Below are 27,599 nucleotides of genomic sequence, written 5' to 3' on the forward strand. Positions count from 1 at the left end.
GTTGCTTATGCCTTGCTGGTTGGTGTTGTTGTGTGTTGTTGGGTAGGTTGCGATATTGTCAGCTTGATTAGTCGCCTGCTTTATGCCCTTATTCTGTTACTTTTATTATTATTTTTAACACTTAGGCGTTCAATTACGTCGAAAAGGATTTTTTTCGCTCTCGGCAAAGCTTAGCCGGTAGCTGTCAGCTCACTTCGTGTGCAGTTGCCAAGCGCATAAGGGCAGCAAAAGCGTTCATAGCATAAAATTTGATATCTCGTAAATATAAAATGGCGTGTGAATGCAGCAACTTTTTTCTTTGAGGTTATGACACCCATCAATTTCGGAATGATTATAGTATTAGAAAAGCGTATGTGTCCTCTATGAAGATGAAATAGGTCATGAAGTGAAAGAGTACATCTTACAAATTGAAACGCTTGCGCCTGAAGTTCACATATTTGAAGCTTTACAGCTGGACGAAGTGAAATAAAAGCTCACATTGCTTCAATATTGATGCAAAATAAAAGCTAAGAGTTGTAAATCTATTTTTCTGTTCGAAAAAAATAAATTTAGAAACCAAATTAATTTTACCAGCTGCCATTATTTAAATCAATTTGGAAATCTTATTTTTTTTTATACATTGTACACAGCGCCATCTCTTAGAGCTTTTATATGATTTTAGTTAAAGGCTTGACCCTTCCCATTCTACTAATAGCAGGTTACTAGTGTAGCTTTCCCTGCCTGCTCAGCTCACAAAGTGACATGGTGCTATTGATAAAGTGGTTAGGTATTCCTTAAACATCCCTGAACGCACCTTTAGTAAATTCACCTCGGCTTCTACCCACTCACAATTTCTTTGCGCGGCTAGTGGTCCTTTCTGGGGTCCTAACGGGCTTGACTATGATTCCGTAGAGTCATGGGAGTACTTTCGATTTGAACCCATTTTGCCAAAGGCTCCTCTGCAACTGGGAATCAATGCCTTCTTTACTCTCACATCAATAATAGTCTTACTTCTCCTACCAACCATAGAACCCGCCTTAAAAGAAAAATATTTTTTAATCGCAAGTTATAAAGAAAAAAGAAACAGTTTATTTTTCGGAGTTCTCTGTATGAGTCTAATAGTAAAACTTGCCTCCATGCCCTCATGCCTTATGTAGAAGAAAGTTTTTCTAATAACCAGTTTATTCTGCTTAAATCAACACAGACTTCATTCTTTAGCTTTCATTTATTTTTAATGCAATGGCATCAGGTCAGCTTTTTGTTCCCCAAATACATATATTTCTCAATTTCGTTCAAACAGTGTTTTAAAAATATAATTTGGAGTTCTTTAGTTATTTAGTTAGTCTGCTTGGACAATGTTTCTGGATTCCTCAGCTTAAACAAAAAACATAACTCTTGATTGTTTTATTTATGCTGAAGTTATGTAGACCCTAACATAAATTTTCTAAGCTCTCGAATGAGATTTCTCACATATTGATTAAGTCATTTCTGCCGACGAGTGCCAACAAGGGATATTATTGTCATTGCAGTAATATACAACTTTCTTCACACAACAACAAAATTCGACATAGGATGATAACCTAAAATAATATACAATATTTTCCGTAGTAGATACAGTAGTCATACCTCAGCCTCCTTCTGTCACTCCTACACCAGAGCGGCTATACTGGCCTTGAGTTCGTTGACTTTGCGCTCAAAACTTGTGAGACTGCGACCTCTTTTTGGCCAAAGTGCACAGTAAGAAGTCCTCGGAGCTATTTGCACTTAACACAGTCAATCTCGCCGGAATTGTAGGTATTTTGACCGGACACTGCCTGCGCGACTAAATATTTTTTCGGACGCTCTTTGCCAAACCTGTACGGAAAAAGGCAAGATGAAATCATGTTGTTACTTTCTGCTCTATTTTCTACCTTTCGTCAAGGTAAAGTGCCTAGGATTGACATTAAACGCCTTAATAAATATGTGGTAAGTTCAAAACGCTTTGTCTGTCCGTAAGGTAATGCGCTTTAAAGCATTTTTTTGGGTAACAGAAAGGACGAATATCTGTCCAAGTCTGATTCATCAGTTTTGGATCAACTCTACGTCTTAACCTAATTAAACTTTCGGGATATACATAACCACATTTATATATGTAATAGAATTTTTATCAAGAACATTCGTTTTTGCATTTCAAAAAATTTACGAGTAATACCGGCTCTTCAACAAAACTGTTTTTCTGAGAGTCCTTCAATTCAGACAGAAGCCATAACATGCAATTTATAAACCCACTGAGAACTTGAGACATGAACGAAATGAGTAGCAAATTATTAATTAAGACCCAAAATTTTAATTTTTATTTTGTTTACCCACATTTTCATTACCTCACAGCAGCGCTCAGCTCGCCCTCTCGCTGATATAACAGGTGAACCCAAGAAATACGTAATTGCCTTTAGCCGCAAAGCAACACAAAGTGCGCCACTCAGCGCTCACGGCAGCCACAACGAAGTGGCCGCGTCGCTCTTCACACACATTGTGCGACCGCGTTCAGGTGCATGCAACCGACTGACACTTTGGCCCATCGAATGTCATTATTTCTATTGTAATAAGAAGTAGCGCTGCCTCTTTTCCCAAATAAAATGCAAATACAACAATAACTACAACAACAAGGCACAAAAGTGAATTGCGCAATCGACCCAGGCGAGTGTCTGTGGCAGCAGTAAGTTAGTCAGTGGGTAAATCATTATTTCATTTTATTTGTGCGATGAGTTTTCTCTACGTTTGTGCCGAAATTGTAGTAAATTTTCCCAGCGCCTGGAGGCAATTGTTAAATGGTGACTTTGAAATTTTGTAAAGAAAGTGCAGTGGCATCTTCTGGCTTTGGCAGCTTGCCCAAACGAGCGAAATGCGACAGCGGTGGCTGTGACCCACACACATACACACACACACATACATATATCCAAATGTCGTCAGAGTCGCTCGTTGTTTGCTCGGAAACTTTGCAGACACATACTTTATTGCCAGCATTTCTTATTAATGCGTTGCTGTTGTTGTAGTTGTTCTGCAGCCACAGCCAAAGATATGAGTTGTGACAGTGGCGATTCTGAAAGCCATTGTAGGCGCACAAAAATAAATAAATGTCATTTATATTGCTTGCATGCAATTATTTTCACAAAAGCAGTGCAAAAGCCACAGCAAGTGTGGTCGGGGGTGGGGGAGGCGCTCAAAGAGAATGAAAAATTACATAATAATTGATATTTTTCAGTGGAGCTGGTTCCAATAAATAATTGAATGCGCTTATTACAACGCAGCTGCATGTGTGTGTGTAACTGCCACTGCCACGTCTTAAAAATGCTTACGTTTGCATAACAGCGAAAAAAAGAAAAAAAATGTCCACTCTTCTTGTACGTATATGTAATTATTTTAAGTAAGCGCTGCTGTGCATGTACGCATATGGAGCCGACGTCATTATTTGCCGTCTTGCTGTCTGCTACGTAACTTTGCGGCTACCGGCATGCACCGTAGGTAAGTCACTCGCAGGCACACACACGGCCGTATATTGCCATGAGACCACCATATTTCTGCAGTCAGCTCCAGAACGCTTCGCTGGCTAGCGGTGCCAGTGGCAGTGTGGTATGCTTTCTGTGCGAAATTCTCTGGAATCTACATACGTAACATTTTCTGCTTGCGTTCACTTTCGCATGCAAATTTATATAAGTAATTGAGGTGGGCCCTGTAGGAAAAATTAGACTTGGGTAGACTCTGTATCATTAATTTTAGTTCCCAGAAGAATACAGATTCACGACTACTCAGTATTCACTGAATTCGACTACTTTATGCTGTCTTGCTGACGTCACATTAGCGGGTTTGTATTGGCAGCTACCCACCTATCACTAACTTGACATCACTAATTGAGTAATCGTTCGAAATTTGGAGTTACGGACTTTGTGAACAACAAATTCTGTATAGCTAGAAAAAAATAATGGATTGACTATCTTCACGAAATTCGGCACGGTATATTTTCTCAGATATCGCCTCCGAAAAACTCGTATAGATCGGACCGCTATAGCATATAGTTACCAAACAAACTGAACGATCCACTTGATCGCTACAATCTTCGAACAAATCGTTCAGATCGGACAAGTATAACATATATCTGCCATACAAAGTGACTGATCAAAAAAATAAAAAGTGAAGAAAGGTTATTAAAACTATAAGCCGAAGTTGACCTTCTTTCCTATTTTAGGAATAATTAGGTCTGTTCTGTGTACATGACCATTTAAAAAAAGTCAAAAGCGAGTTTAGGGTATGACATGATTTGGTTTTGTCGATCATTTTCATCTATATTAAGAACCGTTTTTCAGTTAAAGACCTATGACGGAAAGTTTTAGATCTGAAGTCCCAAGCTATTACTTGTGAGATTTTACAGAATTCGCAAAATTTTATTTTAATCTAAAATATGAGGAAGATTTTAATCCAATGATAATTTAATTCACATTTGATATGATATGAAACATCTTCTTCAAGATCCAGTCAACATTTCAATGAGAAGATAAATCCCTTTGATTCTTATGAGATTGTAACCAAACCAAAGTGGTCATAACGATTATATATGTATATGCAAGAGTTGTTACTGAGTATTTTTCGAGAAGACATATCGCTTTGATTCTTATGAGATTGTAAGAAGATATTTTCAGCAGAGTCTTTCGAAGATTACGGAGTTTTTCTGTACAGTTTGGAAACCGCTCCTTCTAAGTCTTAAGTAAGAAAAAAGTACAACCAAATGCGATTATTTGAACTTCTCAGCATAATTTCGAAAACTATTACAATCACTTGAGTCCAAAATTTCCTAGAGGCCACTCTCACCCATATTTGGTGCGCTATATAAGCATGTAGGTATGCAAACGTTGGCATGAGAAAAAAAATTGCAGTCGCATTGAATTACACGTGCCCATATTACTGGCCAGGCGACTTAAATTATACAAGCATCGCTACAGACAAGCTCTTATGTAGTCGTAAGAGCGTTCATATGACTACAGGAGCCATTGTCTTATTATTCTGCTACTTGTTTGTTGTTGTTGGTTCTGTTGCTGTTATGTGTGTTTCATATGAATTGGCGCATTGTTGGGTTAAATGCGGGTCACAGCAACATTTTTCACATCAGACCCGACACTGAACACGCGCGATCAGATTACAAGCGCTGGGCTATGCACTCACACAATTTTCATTTCATTTCGTTTTATTCTTTTCAAATTGGAGAATAATGCAAAAGAATTAATATAAATGTACATATAGAAGGTTGTTAAGGATTACGTAATTCAAAGTTTTTATATTTGAAAATTATAGATATAACTCAAGATAAGAAAACAGCACTCAACAGTGGATTTAGAATATTCAATTAATAATCATCAATAATTGTGACAAAAATCTTTAAAAATTCTTTTCCATCATTAACTTTATACCTGTAGCTTCTGAAATTAATTTTTTTTTGTCTTCCAAAGCTGGAATAGTTGCTGGCTTATTTCTGTAGACTTTAGACTTGGCTAGCCTCGAAATAGTATATTTTAGCATTTATCTTTATGGCCAACTTACGGGTCCATTTCTTGAGATGAATTGTTGTCCGAAGTTTTCCCTCAAAATGGCCATAGAATCGCGAGCTGTGTGGCATGTAGCGCCATCTTGTTGAAACCACATGTCAACCAAGTTCAGTTCTTCCATTTTTGGCAACAAAAAGTTTGTTAGCATCGAACGATAGCGATCGCCATTCACCGTAACGTTGCGTCCAACAGCATCTTTGAAAAAATACGGTCCAATGATTCCACCAGCGTACAAACCACACCAAACAGTGCATTTTTCGGGATGCATGGGCAGTTCTTGAACGGCTTCTGGTTGCTCTTCACCCCAAATGCGGCAATTTTGCTTATTTACGTAGCCATTCAACCAGAAAATAGCCTCATCGCTAAAAAAAATCGCGCGCGAAACACATTTCGAACAAAGTTTTGAATTTATAATATTTAATTCAATGATTTGCAAGCGTTGCTCGTTAGTAAGTCTATTCATGATGAAATGTCAAAGCATACTGAGCATCTTTCTCTTTGACACCATGTCTGAAATCCCACGTGATCTGTCAAATACTAATGCATGAAAATCCTAACCTCAAAAAAATCACCCGTTATTTTATTTATATTTTAATAAATAGTAGGTATTTAGTTCATAACTCCTTTGTATTTTTGAAATTATTTATATTAAAATTGCACTGGGGTGGCAAACCTGTCCAATTCAAATTTTTTATTTAAAATATTTTAAACTTAAACCCAAAAGACCTACCACTAATTTTGACAATAAAATAATTAAAATCCCTTTTCAATCATTAAATTTCAAATAATTACATATTTAGTTTTTATAATTCAATAAATATGGCAACATGGTTTATGCTTTATAATTTTTAGATAACAAAGATTATTTAGTTCATATCCATCCTAAATTTTTGAAAATATTTGTATAAAAAAATAAAACGGGTGGCAACCTTATCCCTTTACATATTTAATTGGAGCCTTGGAAGGAATGTAAGGTTTGTTTCTGTCTTCAATCGCAAATATATTTTGTTTGAAGTCATGTGGCAACTCTATCAAACCATACTTGTGTGATATAGTATATATAATCGATGAATGTTCATGTAGCTGGGGTTCATTGATTGCGGAATTTTGATTTTAGAAGTTCTTAATTACACAAAAACATGTGGCAACCTTTTTTAAGTTTTTTAGACAGGTTTTTGTTGAAATCAAGTCCTATGAAAATATGCATATAATGGAATGGATTGACAAAACGTAGGCATTACTATGTATATGTTTACATTTTGAAAAGCTTAACTACAAAGATATAAACTCTTCTCTCTGTTAATGTACTTTTTAAGTTTAAATTGATACTTTCACCAAAAGAATGCCTGCTTTTTACTACCAAACAAAGGTTTTTGAAACATTCTAAAAAAAAGTCGTTCCAAACTGCATACCCGTACATCGTCTTTACGAATCTCTCATCAGCACTCGGTCTTGAACCTTTAATGAATTTTAAAGAGGAAAGATAATTTCTACACCTTTTTCCATAGATGAATTTTTCACAATCTCAATAGACTTCAATAGAAGAATGCCTCGCTATTAAGTATATATGTTCATATGTAACATATCCATACCCAATACATCGTAAAAACATGTCACATATGTGATAATTCAGCAACTGTCAATTTTATTGAACATATTTTCGGTTTATTCGCCTAATGGGTGTCTCAGCTTTTTATGCGAATATTTTTGTATTTTTTATATTATTTGTGTCACTTGTATTTGTGTCTAAATATGTATAGTATATGGTTTGTGTACTTATATTTATGGTATGAACATACGAAATATTTTTTGTTTTAAATTTCAACTTTGACTGCAAGTCAGCCAACTGTCGACAGCGAGCATTGTGCTTGTCATAATTTCATTACACGCTATGGTACAAACATACGTAACGTATAAGTATATATTATAGAAATATAAACGTGTGTATATTACGTATTTTTGACAACAAAATCAACCAAGCAAAACACTCGCTTCGAAGAGGAAAAAAATAATATTTCAAAAAAGCAGCATGTAATTTTATTATTGACAAGAAATGAAAGAAGATGCTACGCAGACATAAAATTGCGGCTGTTTGATATTGATATAGCATATATTGATTACACATACCCGTGAATATAATAAGAAAGGTATAACTGTGTGTAGAGTGACTTCATGTTAAGTATTTAAATTTTTTTTTAATTTTAAAATTTAATTTAAAAAAACGTTTAAATAGTAATCAAAGAATATCTGGTCTGATTTTCAAATTTAAGTATGAATAATGTACTACCAACCACACGAGTCTTTCATGTCATGTCAAATAAAACATTTCAAAGCTAAATAATTACTCATGATTTTCATTTACGAATTGTTTTTATGTATTTTTTTATATATATATATATTTTTTTTTGTAATAAATTTTTCCATATACCTGAATCTCACTGGAAAAAATATATATATTTTCACACTGTCTTAAAGTGCTACTAATTTCACCCATACTAGTATTTAGTGAAAACAGACAGGCAAAGCGCATGCGAAGCGTAAAATTGCGCGCTGTCACAATTCGACTGGAATAATCAACCTCTTGAGTACTAATTATTTGTAATTTGAGTAAATTTTCCTTTGGTTATAGTACACATTTTAGGGGTATGATTAATTTCAAAAATAAATTTGTATAAAAAGAAAAAATAATTTGGGATATTTTTCAATTTCTAATACAGGTTTTAAATTATTGGAAAACAAGTAAGGAAGGGCTAAGTTCGGGTGTCACCGAACATTTTATACTCTCGCACGATAAAGTGATAATTGAGATTTCATTATCCGTTATTTACATATTTTTTTATTTTGGTTCCTATTGTATACATATATTGTATTATACAGAGAAGGCATCAGATGGAATTCAAAATAGCGTTATATTGGAAAAAAGCGTGGTTGTGAACCGATTTCCCCCATATTTCGTATATGTCATATATATGTTAAGAGAGTATTATATACCGAATTTCATTGAAATCGGTAGAGTAGTTCCTGAGATATGGTTTTTGGTCCATAAGTGGGCGACGCCACGCCCATTTTCAATTTTTAAAAAAAGCCTGGGTGCAGCTTCCTTCTGCTATTTCTTCTGTAAAATTTTGTGTTTCTGACGTTTTTTGTTAGTCGGTTAACGCACTTTTAGTGATTTTCAACATAACCTTTGTATGGGAGGTGGGCGTGGTTATTATCTGATTTCTTCCATTTTTGAACTATATATGGAAATACCTAAAATAAACGACTCTATAGAGTTTAGTTGACATAGCTATAGTAGTTTCCTAGATATGTACAAAAAACTTAGTAGGGGCTGGGGCCACGCCCACTTTTCCAAAAAAATTAGGTCCAAATATGCCCCTCCTTAATGTGATCCTTTGTGCCAACTTTCATTTTAATATCTTTATTTATGGCTTAGTTATGACTTTTTATAGGTTTTCGGTTTCCGCCATTTTGTGGGCGTGGCAGTGGACCGATTTTGCCCATCTTCGAACTTAACCTTCTTATGGAGCCAAGAAATACGTGTACCAAGTTTCATCATGATATCTCAATTTTTACTCAAGTTACAGCTTGCACGGACGGACGGACGGACGGACGGACAGACGGACGGACGGACAGACAGACATCCGGATTTCAACTCTACTCGTCACCCTGATCACTTTGGTATATATAACCCTATATCTAACTCTTTTAGTTTTAGGACTTACAAACAACCGTTATGTGAACAAAACTATAATACTCTCTTTAGCAACTTTGTTGCGAGAGTATAAAAATAATATACTACTTCAAAGCTATATTTTATAAATGGTTTATACCCACTTGAAAGATAGATAAAAAAGCATTTTTCTATGCCTTGTAAACATAATTTTATGTATGTATTTAAATTATTGGTGATTCATTTGGAAAACATTTTGATTCGCTTGACCAGTAGCCGATTTCCAAGAAAAATGTTGTATGAGTATGTCCTTTCAAATATCTCAATTCAAAAATTTAATATATATTATAACAATGGACGAATACAGGCAATGACCGAAGAGCTATTCAATTATAAATTTTTGTAAAAATGGCCAGTTACCAAAAATTGTATTTTTTGTAAATAATTGGAACATCAAAGTGGCTAAAATAATCTCAATTATTATTAAATTAAAAATTATTAAAAAGTGTATTCCTTCGACCATTACAGACAAATATGTCTAAGATGTTCGCATGAAATATACAAGAAATCGCTTTTGTCGTTCAGTGCCATTTTCCTCACTAACTCTGTAAACATTTTTACGAGCTTTTTACAAAAATGCTCATATCTCCAAAACTGTTTGCCGAATCATTCAAATATCCAGAATATATTCATATTTTAACATTTTTTGATATAAATAAATTCCTTTTTTTTAATATTTCTATTATTTTACTAAAAACAAGTTTTTTGAAATATTAAAAAAATCGGTCATACCCCTAATATGTATACATATAATACACAATATGTGTATGTGAAGATACGCTAATATTAGCCCGGTTACGCATGCAAGCATGCGTGTTGCCAAAGTTTATGGTAATATATTTTAGTTGGCAATTTTTGCGTAACTGTATTTGACGCATGTCAACGCAACTGTCAGATAACTATTTACTCATAAAATATGCGTATATGAACGTAGGTGAACTGAAACTTGCATATAATATATTGCTGCATATGTGTATAAATCTTACTAACATATTAGATGTGAGAGAAATCAAGAAAAACTATGAAGGTCGCCCAAATTTTCCAAATTGCACAGCGAAAGTTTTGAAGAAAATTGTTGAAGAAAGCGGAGCATGCCTCAGTGTACATATATCTCAAGCGTGACAAATTGCATTAACATATTTTTGTTCTTTATAAAGTGAATATATTTGGCAAGTAAATACACTAGAGTCAAATTATGAAAGTGAAGTTTGAAGATTTTTCATAAAATTCTTGTTACTTTAAGAAATGAAGGTGAGAGTAAGAGTTAAATGGGAATAAAAGGCAGTAGTGATGCTACGCTGAGTTTCTTCATGTACCAACGTTTATTAGAATAACTTTGCCAAACTAACAATTCAACGAATCTCCAAAAAGAAATATATTTTTTCCTAACAGCGAATTTCGCAACATTTTAAGTTATATTAAAAAAAAAAGATTTCAAAACACATTACCCTCATTAGCGACCTAATTTTATGACATAATTTATGTATTAAGGTAAACACATAATGTCTGTACTGAGACTAATTTTAAATTAAGCACAATTATTTGAACCGGTGTTGTCATTGGTGCTGCGTGACAGACATGCAGTTCAATGCATTCACGAATTCATGGCATACAATAACCAACAATAACAATAACAACACATATATAGACGATGCTTATCTGCCGAAGTTGTCAACAGTGAAAATCGCATCTTTAATCGCAACTAAAACTAAGCAAACTATAAAAAGCAACAACAACAAACAATTAAATAATGTTGCACGAAAATCTGTTATGACATCAAGCAAGCAACAAGAAAAAATGTATATTAGCTGCTGACAGCTGGAAGGGGCCACTGCACGCTTTTTCATGTTTTATGGGCACCTGTTTTGTAGGTGTCTGTATGTATCTATGTACCATATCTATGTGGGGACTTATGTTTATTGCTGTTGCATTACTTGCAAGCCCCCAATATGCGCTCATCGCTTACATTCCAAATTTGTTGCACTGCTTACAACCAATAGTCATGTATTTGTATGTGTATATGTGTGTGTGCCACTTGTGGTGGAAGGTGGAATGCGGTATCGTTGTTAATTGTAAGATGCAACGAAGAGCATGAAAATGCATTAAGTAATAATTTTTAGAGCCGGTAATTGTGTCATCATCATCATCATTACAATTCGGTTAGTGGGTAATTGTAATGCTCGGTTGCATTTGGCGTTGTGATTTCAGATACTGTGTATTATGCTAGTAAGGGGGATAAAAGACGGAGAAAAAAGTCGTGATTTATTGCAATAAAATAGCGAGGCACTAGTGCGAAGAAAAATGTCATAAAAAATATTAGTGTTGTGTGTTAAAAGCAAAAATTATGAGTTTGGGTGTAAGTGACAGTAGTACGAGTACTTACATACTTGTATGTATGTATGTAGGTACCAAGAAAGCAGCTATCTATGATTATCTAACGCAAAAAATGTTTGTGCTTTGTTTCTCGAAAATTTTTTTTCGTTTCTTTTTGGTTGCTATTCTATCATTATTTTATTATACCAGTTTCTAATATTTATACCAATTCAATTTGGTAAACTAAGGAATAAGTAACGATCATACATACATATGTACTGCGAAGACATAAGTACAAGTAATTAATCTGGCATAAATGTGGGGACAGGGAAACCCTATTATAGCTTAATACGAACAAGAAATATGGCAACTACGAACAGCATCAGCAAAGTGTCCATAACAAAATTACAAAGTCGAGTCCCGTTTGAGAAGCCGAAGACGAGTTACGAAATTTTGGTGTCTGCAGTATTTTTTAATTATAAACTTTTAAAAATTCATTTTGAAACCATTACTTCTTTCAAATCATCCATTTCATTATATTGTATTCGTTTAACAAATTTCTAATTAAACTCAATGAACATTAAACACATTTTTATACTCTCGCAACAAAGTTGCTAAAGAGAGTATTATAGTTTTGTTCACATAACGGTTGTTTGTAAGTCCTAAAACTAAAAGAGTCAGATATAGGGTTATATATACCAAACTGATCAGGGTGACGAGTAGAGTTGAAATCCGTCAGTCCGTGCGTCCGTCCGTGCAAGCTACAACTTGAGTAAAAATTGAGATATCATGATGAAACTAGGTACACGTATTTGGCTCCATAAGAAGGTTAAGTTCGAAGATGGACAAAATCGGCCCACTGCCACGCCCACAAAATGGCGGAAACCGAAAACCTATAAAGTGTCATAACTAAGCCATAGATAAAGATATTAAAGTGAAATTTGACACATAGGATCGCATTAGGGAGGGGCATATTTGGACGTAGTTTTTTTGTAAAAGTGGGCGTGGCCCCGCCCCCTACTAAGTTTTTTGTACATATCTCGGAAACTACTACAGCTATGTCAACCAAACTCTACAGAATCGTTTCCTTTAGGCATTTCCATATACAGTTTAAAAATGGAAGAAATCGGATAATAACCACGCCCACCTCCCATACAAAGGTTATGTTGAAAATCACTAAAAGTGCGTTAACCGACTAACAAAAAACGTCAGAAACACAAAATTTTACGAAAAAAATGGCAGAAGGAAGCTGCACCCAGACTTTTTTTAAAAATTGAAAATGGGCGTGGCGTCGCCCACTTATGGACCAAAAAGCATATCTCAGGAACCGCTCGACCGATTTCAATGAAATTCGGTATATAATATTTTCTTAACACCCTGATGACATGTACGAAATATGGGTGAAATCGGTTCACAACCACGCCTTCTTCCCATATAACGCTATTTTGAATTCCATCTGATGCCTTCTCTGTATAATATATACATTAGGAACCAATGATAATAGCGGAATAAAACTTTACACAAATACGGTATTTGAGCTGAGGTATCCCTTGTGGAAAAATTGTCGTGATCGGACTATAACTTTTCAAGGTCCCTTATATCGAACACGAAAAACTCAGTGCCTAACCTAACCTAACCTAATTTTTCACCGAAAATATCGGTAAATCTCTCAGAATTTAATTCTAATTAATTTTACAGCAAAATAAAAAAATATGTAAATGACGGATAATGAAATCTCGATTATCACTTTATTGTGCGAGAGTATAAAATGTTCGGTGACACCCGAACTTAGCCCTTCCTTACTTGTTGAACTCATTTTTGTGACTTGTGGGTGGAATCCTACATAAATATTTCTGGTCAATCTTTATTTTATTCAACCATTATAATGCTTTTATACCAGTTGTTTGTTCACACCTCATGTCTTTTTTTTGAAATATTTTTTATTTATTTATTTTATTTATTTTTTTGCTCAATCATTTACATAATTTTTTTAATTCTCCGGATAAATGATATTTTTTTTCTTGAAAATTTATTAAGTAATTTATAATACGGCTTTAGGTTTTCGCCCCTCAGATATCGTAGCTGCAAAATATAGAACAAATAATAGCTAAACTATTTGAATTAGTCAGCCAAAAAGGCAGATGAAAATTTTATTTGCTCTAAGACTGTATTAAATAATATATGTATATTGTATATAGAAAAATATCGAAAAACTACTGTATGTAATATATGCATACATATATGTATATATATGTAGTATATATTTTTTTTTAATTCAGACGAATACATGCAACAATTCGTACGTAAATATTGTACTTTGTGAATGCATAGAGGTTGCTAAGCAAGCTGTTAGGTATAAGCTATCATTATAGAGTTTAGAAGCGTAGAAGTGAGGTCTTTTTTAATATCGAAATTTACGAATATTTGGAAGTGTTTTTTTAGGTGTTCAAGATTCTAAGACTTTTGCTGGAAATTTTTGCTATTAAATATAATTATATACCAGACTATAGAAGCAGAAGCTGCTAAGACTAAAAATTCCAAAAACTACAATTTTCAATTTTGATTTAAAATTTCAACTTTTATTAGATTTTCAAAAAAAAAGCAGTCTCATACATACAGCAAGCAGTTTTACAATTACAATTTATAAACTAATATTTTTATACAATTTATTTATTACATTCTATTATTAAGTGTTAATATACGAGTCTCTTATGAATTAATTTTCTATTTTAAAGTAGCCAATTTTCATAAAATAATTGCTTTCTGCTAAATTTGCTGGCAAATGCGTGAAGCTTGAATTTTCAATGTAATTCACAGTTAAACTGTATGGAATATAATAAACATAATTTATTTTATGAACTGTTTATTACTTAAAGTCATTATTTATTTAAAATCCAAATAAACACTTAAAGCATTACCTCAATAGCATACACATTTGTTATGACTACGAAGAACAGAAAGAGAAAGAAAACAGTAAAATTCTGGAATAAAAAACAAAAATTAAGAAATATGGATGAAGGGAATCGTAATGCCAAACGAGATTTGAAAATTGAAAATTACTTGCCAAAGATAAGAATTACAAAGGCACAGAATAATTTATACAATTAAAACTACTAAATTGAAAGAATATATTATGTTAGGAAACGTTTATGAGCATAAAAATAGAAGAAAATTCAATTGCACTTAACTTAACTTAACATGTTAAATTGTTATGTTAAATACCATGACTTAAATTAACACGACTTAATTTACCTTGTCACAAAAACATATGTAACTTAAAATAAAAAAAAAAAAAAACAAAAAAGCACTTTGTTCCATATTTGAACTATACTAAGCTTAAATTAACTTAACTTTGAGTAATTTAACTTAGTTTAACTTAGGCTAATCTGGCTTAACTTATCACAGCGTTATGAAGCTTAGTCAACTTGCGTGTTTGCATTATACCAAATAACTTAACGTAACTTACCATAATCCGACTTCACTTAAATTGAAACTTAACGCAAAGCATATAGAAAGTCAGTAAAAATTGCCCTAACTCAACCTGGCATAACTTCACTTTATTCTTTTATAATGAAAAAGCTTACTTAAAATGCTTAATTGTGATGTATCAGATGTAATGTATCCTTAACTTAACTTAGCTTAACTTGACTTAACTTAACTTAGCTTAACTTAACTTAGGTTAGCTTAACTTAACTTAGGTTAGCTTAACTTAACTTAACTTAGCTTAACTTAACTTAACTTAACTTAGCTTAACTTAACTTAACTTAACTTAACTTAACTTAACTTAACTTAACTTAACTTAACTTAACTTAACTTAACTTAACTTAACTTAACTTAACTTAACTTAACTTAACTTAACTTAACTTAACTTAACTTAACTTAACTTAACTTAACTTAACTTAGCTTAACTTAACTTAACTTAACTTAACTTAACTTAACTTAGCTTAACTTAACTTACTTAGCTTAACTTAACTTAACATAATTTAAGTTAACTTTATTTGACTTAAAGAAAGAAACTTCAAAAAATTTAATGCATCTAAACTAGTGTTCTCTATTTTTAATTAAAATTCTAAATCAATATATTATTTCTCTTATTTAAGAAATGCTTTCAACGACAAGAAGAATCCATTACACAGCATCACTTCAATATCATTTCCATCTTTTTACTCTATGGTATAGTATGTGTAAAGAATTTCTTATTTCACTTAGAAAATTAAAATAAATTGAAGCTTTTTTGCAGCCACAGCTGAGACATTCTGCCACCCTTTCTTTGCAGCTTACACACTTACACACATGCATGTCTACTTTACCAAACGGCAATCAAAGTAAAATGTAATTCAATTCTATTCAATTGAATTCAAAGTGAATGGAATAGAAAATAAAATTTATATTATCTACATATTTTACAAAAGATACACTGCTGTGTTTTTTTCGCAAACACCACACGCTGTTAGACGGCTTTAAAAGGGAGACTTTTGCGAAGAAAGTGGGAAAAATGAAAACTTCATAGTTTAAGAACTTAAGACAGAGTTTGAAAGAAGAGAATAATATAATATGCACCAAAATGGGTGATATTACCAATATTTTCTGCCATAAGAATCGAGAACTTGTGAAATTTTACTTAGAAAGCATTACCGTTAAAGCATGTGTCGGAAATTTAGTATTTTACTATTTTTGTACACTTGCAACATGTTGCTAGAAATAGTTTTGTTACCCTATCGGTTGTACGTATCGCATAAGACTAAGTGAGATAGATATAGCGTTATACATACATATATAAATCGTCAGTACTACGAGATGAGTTGAAATTCCGAGAGAATCCTTTCATGATAGTAATATGTCTGTGTGCTACGAATGGGTTGAATAGAGTCAATACTTCCTGTAGGCCCTATATACCTAATATAAAGATTTTCGGACTTCCGGGTGACTTTATACCGTATATATCGGCCAATATGTGAATATACTTCCCTGGCTTTAATCCATGCAATTTTCAAGAGTATGATATAATCGGTTATACTCGAACTTAGCTCTTCCTTACTTGTTCAACACATACTTTTTGGCGCTTTCACATTTCACATAAATTTCGAGCTATCGCAGCATAAACAGTAGCTAAGCGGCACACTCCAGTATTTTTTCGCCTAACACCAGCGGTATAAGCTCTATATTTATTCACTTCGATGTGGTCATTTATCAGCGCTTAATGCTGCAGCATATACGCCTATAAGTATGCAATATTTTAGTGGATTTCTACTTTTTGCATTACTTGGAAACTTTTCGCATAGGTGAGAAGTTATTGCTAATGGCACCTTCGGCTGTGATTAGCGCAACAATTTATAGTCTATTGATGTGAATGAGAGCATGGAAGCTGTTTTTGGCTGCTCAACTAAATATGTGGGCGTATGCTGAGCAGATAGTGGCTAGTGATGGAGGATGAGTGTAAATTGAAGACCTCGTGAAGTAGTTAAAGAACAGTAAATGCGAACTTTCCTAGAGAAAAGTTAATCTCTTACTTTAATAACACTAAAGCTATAAACAGTAGATACAAAATAGTTTTTCTACAGAAATAAAGCTACTTGTAAATATCCTTAAAAAATGTCTGTGTAAAAAGTATGTTTGTGTATGTTGTTAGTAAACAAAGCGTTTGACAAGAAATCATTTTAGCAAAGCACTGTGCTCACATTTTGATACTAAGCAACCTATATAAACACTGTTCCCACACACATATGCATTCGAAAATGTCTAGATAATGCAACTGTGGATACAATTTTGCAGAAAATAAAAATTTAGCATGCATTTAGAAGTGAATTAGAAAATTGCTAACTAATGCAAACGGTTTGTGCAGTTATTTGCAATGCAAACATGATTTTAAAATTACAATGCAACAACAATAACAAAGCAGCACAAAATTACTACAGTAAATGCATTGAGTAAGGGAACGCCACCAAGCAAAACTATGAGCAAAGGAAATGGGAAAAGCAAATGAATTGAAATTTGAAAAGCAATTGTCGCACATACACACGAAAATGCATATAAATGTGTGTGCGTGTGCACTGGCTATTGCTAAACCCTACTGCAGTTGCATAAGAAAGCTGATTGGCGCTGTGCGTTGGGGCGTATGATGAACAAAAATGAATGCAAATGCTTTTTCGATTGTCGGAAATACAGCTAAAATGCATAATGTAACGGAATAATACAAAACTAATGGAATAGATATTTTAGCAGCACGGAAGCAGGTAATAGGAATAAATGAGAATCAATGGGCAGCACTTTCTAGGCGACTTCAAGCGAGTGACGCTGTTTCTAATATAAATATAGTATGTATGTAGGAAGGCATTAGGTGGCTATGAGCAGTGTCTCAGTGTGTTAAAAAAATACAGGATGCGAGATTGACGAACGAAGTGAACCTTTAATTTGACAGACAAACAAAGGCGGGTATATGAACTAAAGCTTTTATCTTGATATTGATAGGTGAGTTTGAATGAGAGGTATACTTGTATGCTATAGTAGTCGGACCTCAAAAATGTAATTGGATATTTTAAGATTGGCTTAGACAATAATGCATGTCAAATTTTGTAAACATATCTTGTCATATAAGAAAGTTTTCCATACAAAAACTTGCTTTAGATCTGTCAGTTTGTATGGCAGCTATATGCTATAGTCGTTCGATCTAATCAATTTCTTCAGAAAATATAGAGCTGCTTTGGGTAATAAACCATATCGAATTTTGTAGAGATATCTCGTCAAATAAAAAAGTCTGTCATACAAGAACTTGCTTTCGATCGGTCAGTTTGTATGGCAGGTATATGCTATAGTAGACTGATTTGCGCAATTTCTTTGGTGAATGTGGGGTTGCTTTGGGTAATATATCAGGTCAAATAAAAAAGTTTGCCATACATGAACTTGCTTTCTATCGGCCAGTTTATATGCCAGCTATATAATAAAGTGGTTCGATTTAAACAATTCCTTAAGATGTTTCATACAAAAACTTGATTTTGATAGGATATATATGTTGTAGGGTCTCCGACGTTTTCTTCGAGGTTTTTTCCGATTTTAATACACCTTGTTTGGAGTATAATACACTTTTGGAGAGCGAAGTTTTTTGGTCTATAATAGCTTCTAGTAGGGTGTTGAGAAATATAACATACAATAAATAATTCTTTTATTCAAATCTGAGTCTGAAAATTAATTTAAGAAGTTATATAACTCAGATTATATCCATCGGACTACTTGAGTTTGAGTTTGCTGGAAAAATGTTTTTTCCACACTAACTCTTCTTCTCGCAACGCAACTTAGGTCGAAATTTGCTACAATAAACCTCAACTTGAAAAACATCTGAAAACAAGAAAAAAAATAAATACGCGAAAAATCTGAGACTTCTACCCTTCGCCACCATTTAATCAAAACAAAGTGCCTATATTGGTACACATAATTTTTTCTTTATTCAGAAAACAAAACCAAAACTCAGTTCTTGCCTTTCAATCATACAAAGCATTTTTGTCTACTTGAAAGCACTTCAGACACAATCTCTCTGGACAGCATACGCCGAGTGACAATGAACACAACCAATTATACTGAAGAGCTATATCCTGTTGCATCATTAAGCTGCGCATGAAAGTAAAGAGTTGCTTGGCTTCCCCAAAAAATGTGAAAGAGCAGTGTTACGTGCATGAAAAGTTTTTGAAAATAAGCTAGCTAGCAAGCTGACTGGCTGGCAACAGAGTTGCAAGTGCGAATAATTTCAGATTTTTCAGCAACTCGAGCACTTGAGCTCAAACACAACACACACAAAGGCAGCAAGCGTGCCATTCAGAGAACTTTTCATTTTTAGCTGTGGCACGTTCACTTTGCAGCACAACTGAAGTGCTGTTGTGGAGACAAAAACACTTTCGCACACAAACAACAACACACATGTATTGTTAGGTGCTGGAAAGGTACTTAAAGTTACAGCTCTGAATTGGTTGTCTCTCGTTGGGAACTATAAGCAACTGCAAAGCACTTCACTGGCAATACTATAGGCCGCTAACGGTAGTAGCTCGAATATACTTATAAGGGAATATATTAATGAATGCTACAGTTAAGCTACAATGTAGTATTTATGTGAAATAATATTTCTCTTTGCGAAATAATGGATTCAATACGGAACTGTTTAGAAAGTTACACTCGTGAGTGAAAAATAAGAAAGGGAATAAAAAGCTTCGTGAGAACTATCTTCAAGCAAGTGTTCCATAAAATCTCAACTCCATAAAAGCTTTCAAAAGCTTTTGAAACATACTGACCGACTTAACTTCAACTTTTGATTCGCAATCTAGCTTTGTAATTGTAATTTGTGTAATGCATAAGAATTAAAGCTTTAAAGCTTAAAGAAAAACTCAAATTAGAACAAACCAACTTAACTTCAACAATGTGACAGATTTTATATTCGCATATATAGAAGATTACAATAGTTACATACATACATATACATGGCTACAAGTACACAAAAGCTTATACCAAAATTATACATACAATACATACATACATTTACAAAGCACACACAGATTAAACTCGAATATAAAACAGACACTTGTAATCCACACCAAAGCTTACACGAGCACAGCAGCTACACATGATTACGAAAAGTGAAAGCTTAAGTGAAATAAGCTTTCGTTTACGCCGAAGCTTTAAAGCATGCTTTACTTTTCTTATTTTACTTTTCCAACGGTAAGCTTTGGGCTCTTTCTCCCTTTCTCACAGCCCATACAAAGTGTTATCATTTTGTATGATATGCAAAGCATTAGCATGACTTGCAAAGCTTTGTGAACCTGCTGGCACTTGTACTAGGTGTGGATTAATACTCAAAGTACGATAGAAAAAAGCCGTTAAGAATGAAGCGCTCACAACGAATGCAATAAAGAAACCCAAACAGAAAAGACAATCCTTATTAACCTGTAGACATAGGCAGACTGCGGCACAAAAATCAGTGATGACATTCCAGAGACGCGTGCATAGCGGGGGACGACGCAGAACACTCGAGGATGGCGAAGAGTTGGCCTCAATGTGTATGGTGTGGTAGGTGCGTTCACATGGCGCATCGGTAGTGCTACCAACTTGACCGGCGCTGTCGGTGAGTATGGAGGTGACACGTGGTGCATTCGGATCTTGTGTTAAGTCGACTGTAGTCGGCGGTTCACGTATCTTCACCAACGCTGACTGACCGGCTGCGCTAGGAAACTTACTCTTTGACTGTGCTATGTTGATCTCGCTGGTCTCGGTAATGTCGTTGTAGGTAGTGGTGACTGCGTCAGCAGAGCTAGTCGGTGGTTCGGTTCTGGAATCAATTATGAGCGCATTGATAATATCATCGTCGGTTTGTGAGAGATCTCTTGCTATGGAAGAAGGTAAACGACTGTAGGAGCTGGTTTCCATCGGTGACATTTGCACTGCGAAGTAGTCGGTAGAAGTCTGACAGCCAATAGTGGTGAGACTCTGCACGGGTAATATGCGTGCTGCATAAAACGATGGATCTGCAGCGGTCGGCTTACGCTCATCAAGTAGCTCCAAACCACTGATTGTGGTGGCCATATCACGGTACATTGGATCCAAGCCAGCTTCGGATTTTTGCGGATAGGCGTTGTTGCTGGTTGTATTGCAGGATTTGTGCGCATCGTTTTGCACTGCTGGTGCTTCTACAAGTACGGAAACATAAATTTTCTTTCATTTGGCGCGACTTTTTAATGTATCTTACCTTTGCTAACATCGCCTTTGCTTTCACCGTGCACCTCCAAATAAAATTCGTTGGAAACACTACCCGCTGATGCTGCGCTAACAGCCGCTTCGCTAGCTCGCTCCGTGCTGCGTACGCTCTTAAAGCTTAAACGCCTACGTAATGGCAATGTCGCATTTTCAGCAGTTTCCTCACCTGTCTGTAACCCAGGCATTTCGAGACTCTCCAAATTTTTGGTAAAACTGTCGAACATTTCCATTATTTGTCGAAAGCGTTCGGCGATTTCTTGGTTTTCGCGCTCCACTTGTTGAAAGTCGGGTCTTTCGGTTAAACGTTTCGTCGCTGGCGAAATGTTTTCGGCCACAATACGTTCCACCTCGTCGTGTGCCATACGTTCAACTTCTGTGAATGCCGCAAACTCGTCACTAAGCTTGCTGGTAAAACTCAACTCTGATGCTCCCTTGATGGTCTCCAACTTCAACGTTTCCCTTGGAACGTCTATAATTTGTGCGGCGCTGGCCTGTGGCGTTGCCGCATAACGTGGAGATGAACAAACACCAGTTCCATAGTCTTCTAAGCGACTTTCAATCTGTTTCACGTATTCTCGCACATTATCCACCACCTTGCTGGTAGATGGCGTCGGCATACCCAGCTCTTCCATGACCTGTTCGAAATTAACGTGCTTGTGTATTCTATCGGTGCTCTCTACACTCGCCAACGACTCGGTGGTTGTGGCTGTCGTGTGTGTACCTTCGAGTGTCACTACGGGCGTTGGCGGCTTGAATTCCTTAACGCTAGAGACCACATGTAAGCCGTAATCCTCTTCGTCTTCAGTGTCGTTTTGTTTTTCAGCTTCTTTGATGCGTTCGGCTTCTGTTACATTCTCAGCTTGCCTTGAACTATTTGAGTCGCCGTCCTCGTCATCATCTTTAGTTTCATCTTCTGACTCTTTAGTCTGCTTATTATCTCTTTTAAAATCCATTCTTTATAAAAATCAAAAATAATTTCGAAAGACTCCAAATTTTCTTTTATATGAATCTAATTTTATTTATTTGTTTTATTATTATTTTGATGTTTTGCGCCAGTTCAAATTATTTACCAATATTTTTCCTACACATTTTTCTCTGTCAAATGCGAGAAGTCAGTGAAGTCGTTGAAGTATGTACTAAAGTTGAGATAATGAGTGCGCCTATTTTATGGAGCCTTTGTGATCTTCAAGCTGCGGATAAAAGTTCAGCTCAAAAAGCTCGGATCATATAATCATCATACTGAAGGTATGTGATGTTCTTAATTCGATCCAGATACAGGCAAGTTTGATGAATTTTCCTGTGCTGGATTCTAGTACTACAGATAACCATATTTCAGGCAGCTTCGAAGTCGATCAGCCATAGCCCATATTGATTAATGTAGCAAAAAAAAATGTCTTAGCCCAAACTTGACATCGTGACGGAACGCAGTTATCACAAGCGCGCTCTAGGTGCTTATAGAAAGCATTTTTGGTCATATCCTGCTTCTCTTCCGTCGGAGCTTGGACCCAAATCAGTGTTATGTTTGAAAAATTGTTATCTAAATCGGATTGTGACTAGACGCTCATCGACTGGAGTAAACGCCAGGACTCGACGACTATACCTTTCTCCCACCACGAATCCCAAACCGAATTTGAGCTCCTTTACAAGGCGGCTGTAGTATATGCATGTGACAAGGGCCAACTCCACTCCGTCCTAGTCCCGTCCATCGAACTTCTTGTATGATATGTGGTGATATCAGCCTTTACTCTCATAAGGGCATCAGCAGTTTGGTCAGCGGCACCTTTATAATTTAGGGACCAAACATTCTAGATACATGCCCTTAAACCATATTCCTTAATATATTTGGGGATCTTTCATACGATGCTGTTGTCTCTTTTTTATTAGCAGTGGTTTCTAAGTGGCGTATTCCAAATCGATCGACCAACTCGCTAGTAGTATAAAGTTTGGTACACATTTATATAGCAACCCCTTTGCTTCCGCACCTCTGGTGATCAGACGCTGCAGTTACACTGTAGAAATACCTTTAACCGAATATGTCGTAGTGCCTCCACAGAAGCCTCCTTTCGTTTAGCCATGACCCTAGGCTCCACACGAGTTGGTTACCGCATCTTACATAAGGATTGTTCAAGGATAGGAACACAGCCCTATGACTTTCACTGCATACCCAGAAACAGGACTCATTTCTTAGTAACACTGTTTATACGTTGAAGACTCCATGATACCTAAATACTTCATTAAGCGTCATAATTTCTATTATTTTATAGTTGCCGCGCTGTCATTGGAGTATAAACGTGTTGGGCCTTAACTGTCCGATTGCGGGTTATTATTGAACAGCTGAGCCTAAATAGATTTTGATGAGTACCGTGCAACTATCGGTACAGTGTGATCGTAATATCCTTGTGATTCAAAGTAAAATGCAAGAGAACCGCAACCTTACCTCCCTGGATTGATTTCTACGCAGTAAAGTTAAAACTCTTAAATGCCAGCTGAACTCATGGAAATTTGAATGAAAACCTTAAGCAGATTTGTAATCGGTTCAAGCTTTATTGACTCTAATAAGGTAATAACTGAAGTTATTTATCTCACAAGGTATAATCAGTCAAAGCGCGACACTCTCTTGGAAACAGCCATACCATATAATTAAACTTATGCTATAGATGCTTCAGATGCATTACCGATTTACACCACTATAATCTATGAACTTTCAGTTGTGAAGGCCTCAATGCTTCAATGTACATAATTATGTTAATGCGAATGCAGAGACATATATGTTAATTACCCAAAATTTACCGATGTAATTATACCACTAAATTTGACAAGTGTTTAGACAAACAGATTTTATACCAGTTTAAATTGTAAAACAAAAAGATCATTTGTCATCTCGCCAAGCTTACAATACAAAATTAGAAATTTCTTTATACCTGCTTTCATTCAAGCTTTCGTACATTATACATTCCAAAACGTCAAGTACATTCTGTGAGAAGGTGTTTCATGAAAGAAATATTCTCAAAGGTTTTGCACTGCCTCTGGTCAACCAAAAAACTTTTTTGTTATATAATACAAAAACTAGAACGAACAAAGGTTTCAAAAGTCTTAGGTTCATGAAAGATGAAAGCTTTGTAGAGACTAGCTTTCATACCAGCAAGAACTTTTGAAACTCATGTGGATTAGATGAGCGGTTAACAGTTGCTATGCGATGCTGTTTCATTAAAGAAATATCATCGATGGTTTTTCATTGAATTAAGTCAATTAGAAGATAATTTTTATGTCACTGGCACTTAGGTCTAAATATAAATAATATATTTAAAACGTAAGTTAAATTTTTTCTTTTCATTATTTCTAACTAAATCGATGATATAATTGCTAAAAGTGTGAAATATGAAAGCTTTGGTGACATAAGCTTTCATAACTAGAAAAAGCTTTGACATATTTTTTTCTCTTCGAACTTCTTTAATTAAATAAAAAGCAATTTTAAACCAGTATGACGACAGTTTTTTTGGACTATCTCAAGTAGAGGAAATGCTTAGGACAAAAGTATATGTTCATACACGAAACGCTAATAAGATGCCAAGCAATTTAGTGATTGCACAAAAGCGAAAATTTAAGCGCAGCGCCATGATATGCCATTTTATATAATTTTTAAGCGCCACAATCGAGCCATTAGCACATTTAGATACTCTGCATTAATGCGCCACAGCTAAACAAAGATGTCGGTCCAGCCGCATGAATGTTTGCATGCATGTTTATGTGTGTGTGTGTGTTTTGCCATCACTGATTGCACAGTCAATTGTTGTGCAATTGTAATTAATGCTTAGCCATGAGTGCTGCACTAAGTTGCTAATTCTTCACACTTCAGCATCGAGGCGCTATGCTAACATACAATCTTCCATGCTTCCATCCTCAGTATACGTGTGTGTGTGTATGTGTTGAATTGAGTTGAAAAAAACTATGCCAAATTCATACCCGCTCGCATGCTAAGCATGTAACACAATCAACGTGACATGCGATGCCGCAAATCATTCACAGCGCTGGCATTCGGTGTTGCGGCAATATGTTGCATGCAACATCGCCTGCCTGTGTACAACAGTAGCGCTGGCACATTGCGCGAAAATATGTGACTACAAGCGAGCATGCATAAAAATAGAATTTGCAAAGCGCCGATGAAAAGTGCAAACTCACACACACAAACGCGCTGTAAATGTTTCATAGTATGTGTGCGTGTGTGTGTTGCTGCACTTTTGCTACCTGTGAATATAAGTTGATTGTTTTAGCATTTTCGTATTACACATTCGTGTGATTTTTCTCGTGCAAATCTGCCACTTGCGGTGCTTGCGCATTTATGTAACCGAAAAAACTTATTACGCGTGTGTATCTGTGTGTGTGACGCGAAGTGTTGCCACAGAGTTGAGGAATTTAGTGCATGCGAACTAATAGTTTTGGAGCACATACTATGGTAATGCTAATTATATATATTTCTGCATATTTATACACAGACGTGTGATGACTTTTAGGCGCATGCTGGAATTGATTTCGAAAATCTCAAAACGTAAACAAAACAAAAAGGTAATTAAAATTTTAGTCAAAATACTGTTAATTTATATGTAGACATATAAGATTGCAACCACAGCGTCATCTGCCACATACTTGGTTTTAAAGGCAACGTAATTCTTTGAATCTTTAGGCATTTATTTTAATCAACAGGTCAATGGAAAAGTCCCGGCCTACCATAGTAAAATCTATAATATATATAAAATATATGGATATATAAAATATAGTTTCCTTAAAGATCAAAATACTGCTTATAGCGACACTCCACCTTTGCGATACCATTTTTGTAGTACGACTTTTCCTTTGCTTCAAACTTCGTTTTTTATTTAGCCAAGAAAATTTCTTCCCAGCGAATATTTTTTTGAGATCAAAAAACAGAAAATAGTCGCTGAAAAACTCGTTGCGGAAACCGTTTTGATACTCTCCTTGGCAACATCCTCTTTTGGGCGTCCATTGCGTTCATTGTTTTCGGTGCTCATTTCACTACGTCTAATTTTAGCATACCAATTCTTGCTAGTGGTTTTTCCTGAGCCAGAAGGTCCAGAAGCTCGTCATAAAGCCCTCGCTCGGCATTCGCAGATAAAGTGGAAAATCGTTTTGGTATTCCCTTCTAGCTTGTTGCTTCGTCAAATATTATTGCAAGACAGACTAATTTTTAGTGCATGCTTACCTAAGTATTAGTGGCAGATTATGTTAGTTGCAAGACTGTGTATACTCGTACTTCTTCCAAACCAATTTAATAAGTCCTTAATTCGATTCCTGTCATATTTGGGCCATATCTGGGTTATTATCTCACATCTTGTTATTGATTTCCATCTGTTCTAAGCTATTTGTTCAAATATAAAGCACTCTTTTGATCGTTCCTATCGGGTATATTATTGACTCCGCTTCGGACGCGTCTAAAGAAGCTCCTTGTTTTGACAACTCATCTACCTTTTTATTGACGCAACTGTTCCGGAGGCCGGAAACTCCTGTTATGGACAAGAGGAGCTGATATAGAGTATTTTGAGCTTAAGTCCTTTATGCGATTTTAACTACGCTGGAAATTAATCTGTGACGCCAACAATTCCTGCAATACCATATGACTATTTGTTTGTATAGTTGCTTCAGTATTCTCCAGTAGTTATTTAAAACCTTTCCTACAGTTCCTTTCTTACAGTACTTCCGCTTGGACGATACTAGCTGAGTTTAGTAGACGGATTGATACAGGCATGATAAGATCATTGAATATGCTACACATAATTATACAAAATTTTTGGTAAGGGTACCAACTATTTCACATACAGTTTTAGAGTTTTAGAATATCAAACCATTTTTCGCAAGGTTGCCAACTATTAGAAATTCCAAAAATATGAGAAATATGTTTGTACTACAATTAAATCGGTTGTCACCATTCAAAATATTAAACAATAAAAAAATTATGAGAAAGATTTTCGAATAATAACTTAATAAAATTCAAAAACTTATTAGTTCACTCCTGTGAAGGACACTGCTGATCTTCTGTGATAAAAGTGTACTCAATAGTGATTTTTGAAACTTATAGCAAGATTCTGCTACAGCACAAAAGCCAAAAACTACCCAGAAGTGGCTTAAAATAAATATTTCATATTTTAGGTTTCATAGTGGCAGATGATTCATGCGATTTCACCTGGAAGTTCAGATTTGAATACATTGGATTATAATTTGTGAAACGTGGAGAGTTTCAAAAGGCTTTGGTCGAG

The 27,599-nt window shown here is 35.1% G+C and overlaps 2 protein-coding genes across 4 annotated transcripts in view; both read right to left on the reverse strand.

Moving 5' to 3' along the window:
* The window catches only part of LOC105232401 (uncharacterized), a 148,820-nt gene that overhangs the window by 115,407 nt on the left and 5,814 nt on the right, over window positions 1-27,599 (reverse strand). The gene's annotated exons all lie outside the window — the stretch shown is intronic.
* Window positions 13,513-22,660, reverse strand: LOC105232398 (uncharacterized). 3 transcript variants are annotated; one of them, XM_011214060.4, is made up of 3 exons: window positions 21,323-22,660; window positions 20,524-21,263; window positions 13,513-13,705 (listed from the first exon to the last, which is right to left on the reverse strand). In XM_011214060.4, the coding sequence occupies exons 1-3, from the start codon at window positions 22,281-22,283 to the stop codon at window positions 13,640-13,642; spliced, it is 1,767 nt and encodes a 588-aa protein (XP_011212362.2). In that variant the 5' UTR covers window positions 22,284-22,660; the 3' UTR covers window positions 13,513-13,639. The 3 variants fall into 3 exon arrangements, with proteins under 3 accessions (XP_011212362.2, XP_011212363.2, XP_011212361.2); XM_011214061.4 differs by lacking the exon at window positions 13,513-13,705 and adding an exon at window positions 14,195-14,420; XM_011214059.4 differs by lacking the exon at window positions 13,513-13,705 and having other exon boundaries at window positions 18,973-21,263.

This window comes from Bactrocera dorsalis, chromosome 1, assembly GCF_023373825.1.
Source record: "Bactrocera dorsalis isolate Fly_Bdor chromosome 1, ASM2337382v1, whole genome shotgun sequence".
Classification (NCBI taxonomy): Eukaryota; Metazoa; Arthropoda; class Insecta; order Diptera; family Tephritidae; genus Bactrocera; species Bactrocera dorsalis.

Bases quoted from the DNA above. Each gene is read 5' to 3' on its own strand.
- LOC105232398 (XM_011214059.4), bottom strand. From the start codon at position 22,283: ATGGATTTTAAAAGAGATAATAAGCAGACTAAAGAGTCAGAAGATGAA. The intron at 21,264-21,322 runs GTAAGATACATT...CCGTACTTGTAG, and splicing joins CAAAGGCGATGTTAGCAAAG to AAGCACCAGCAGTGCAAAAC.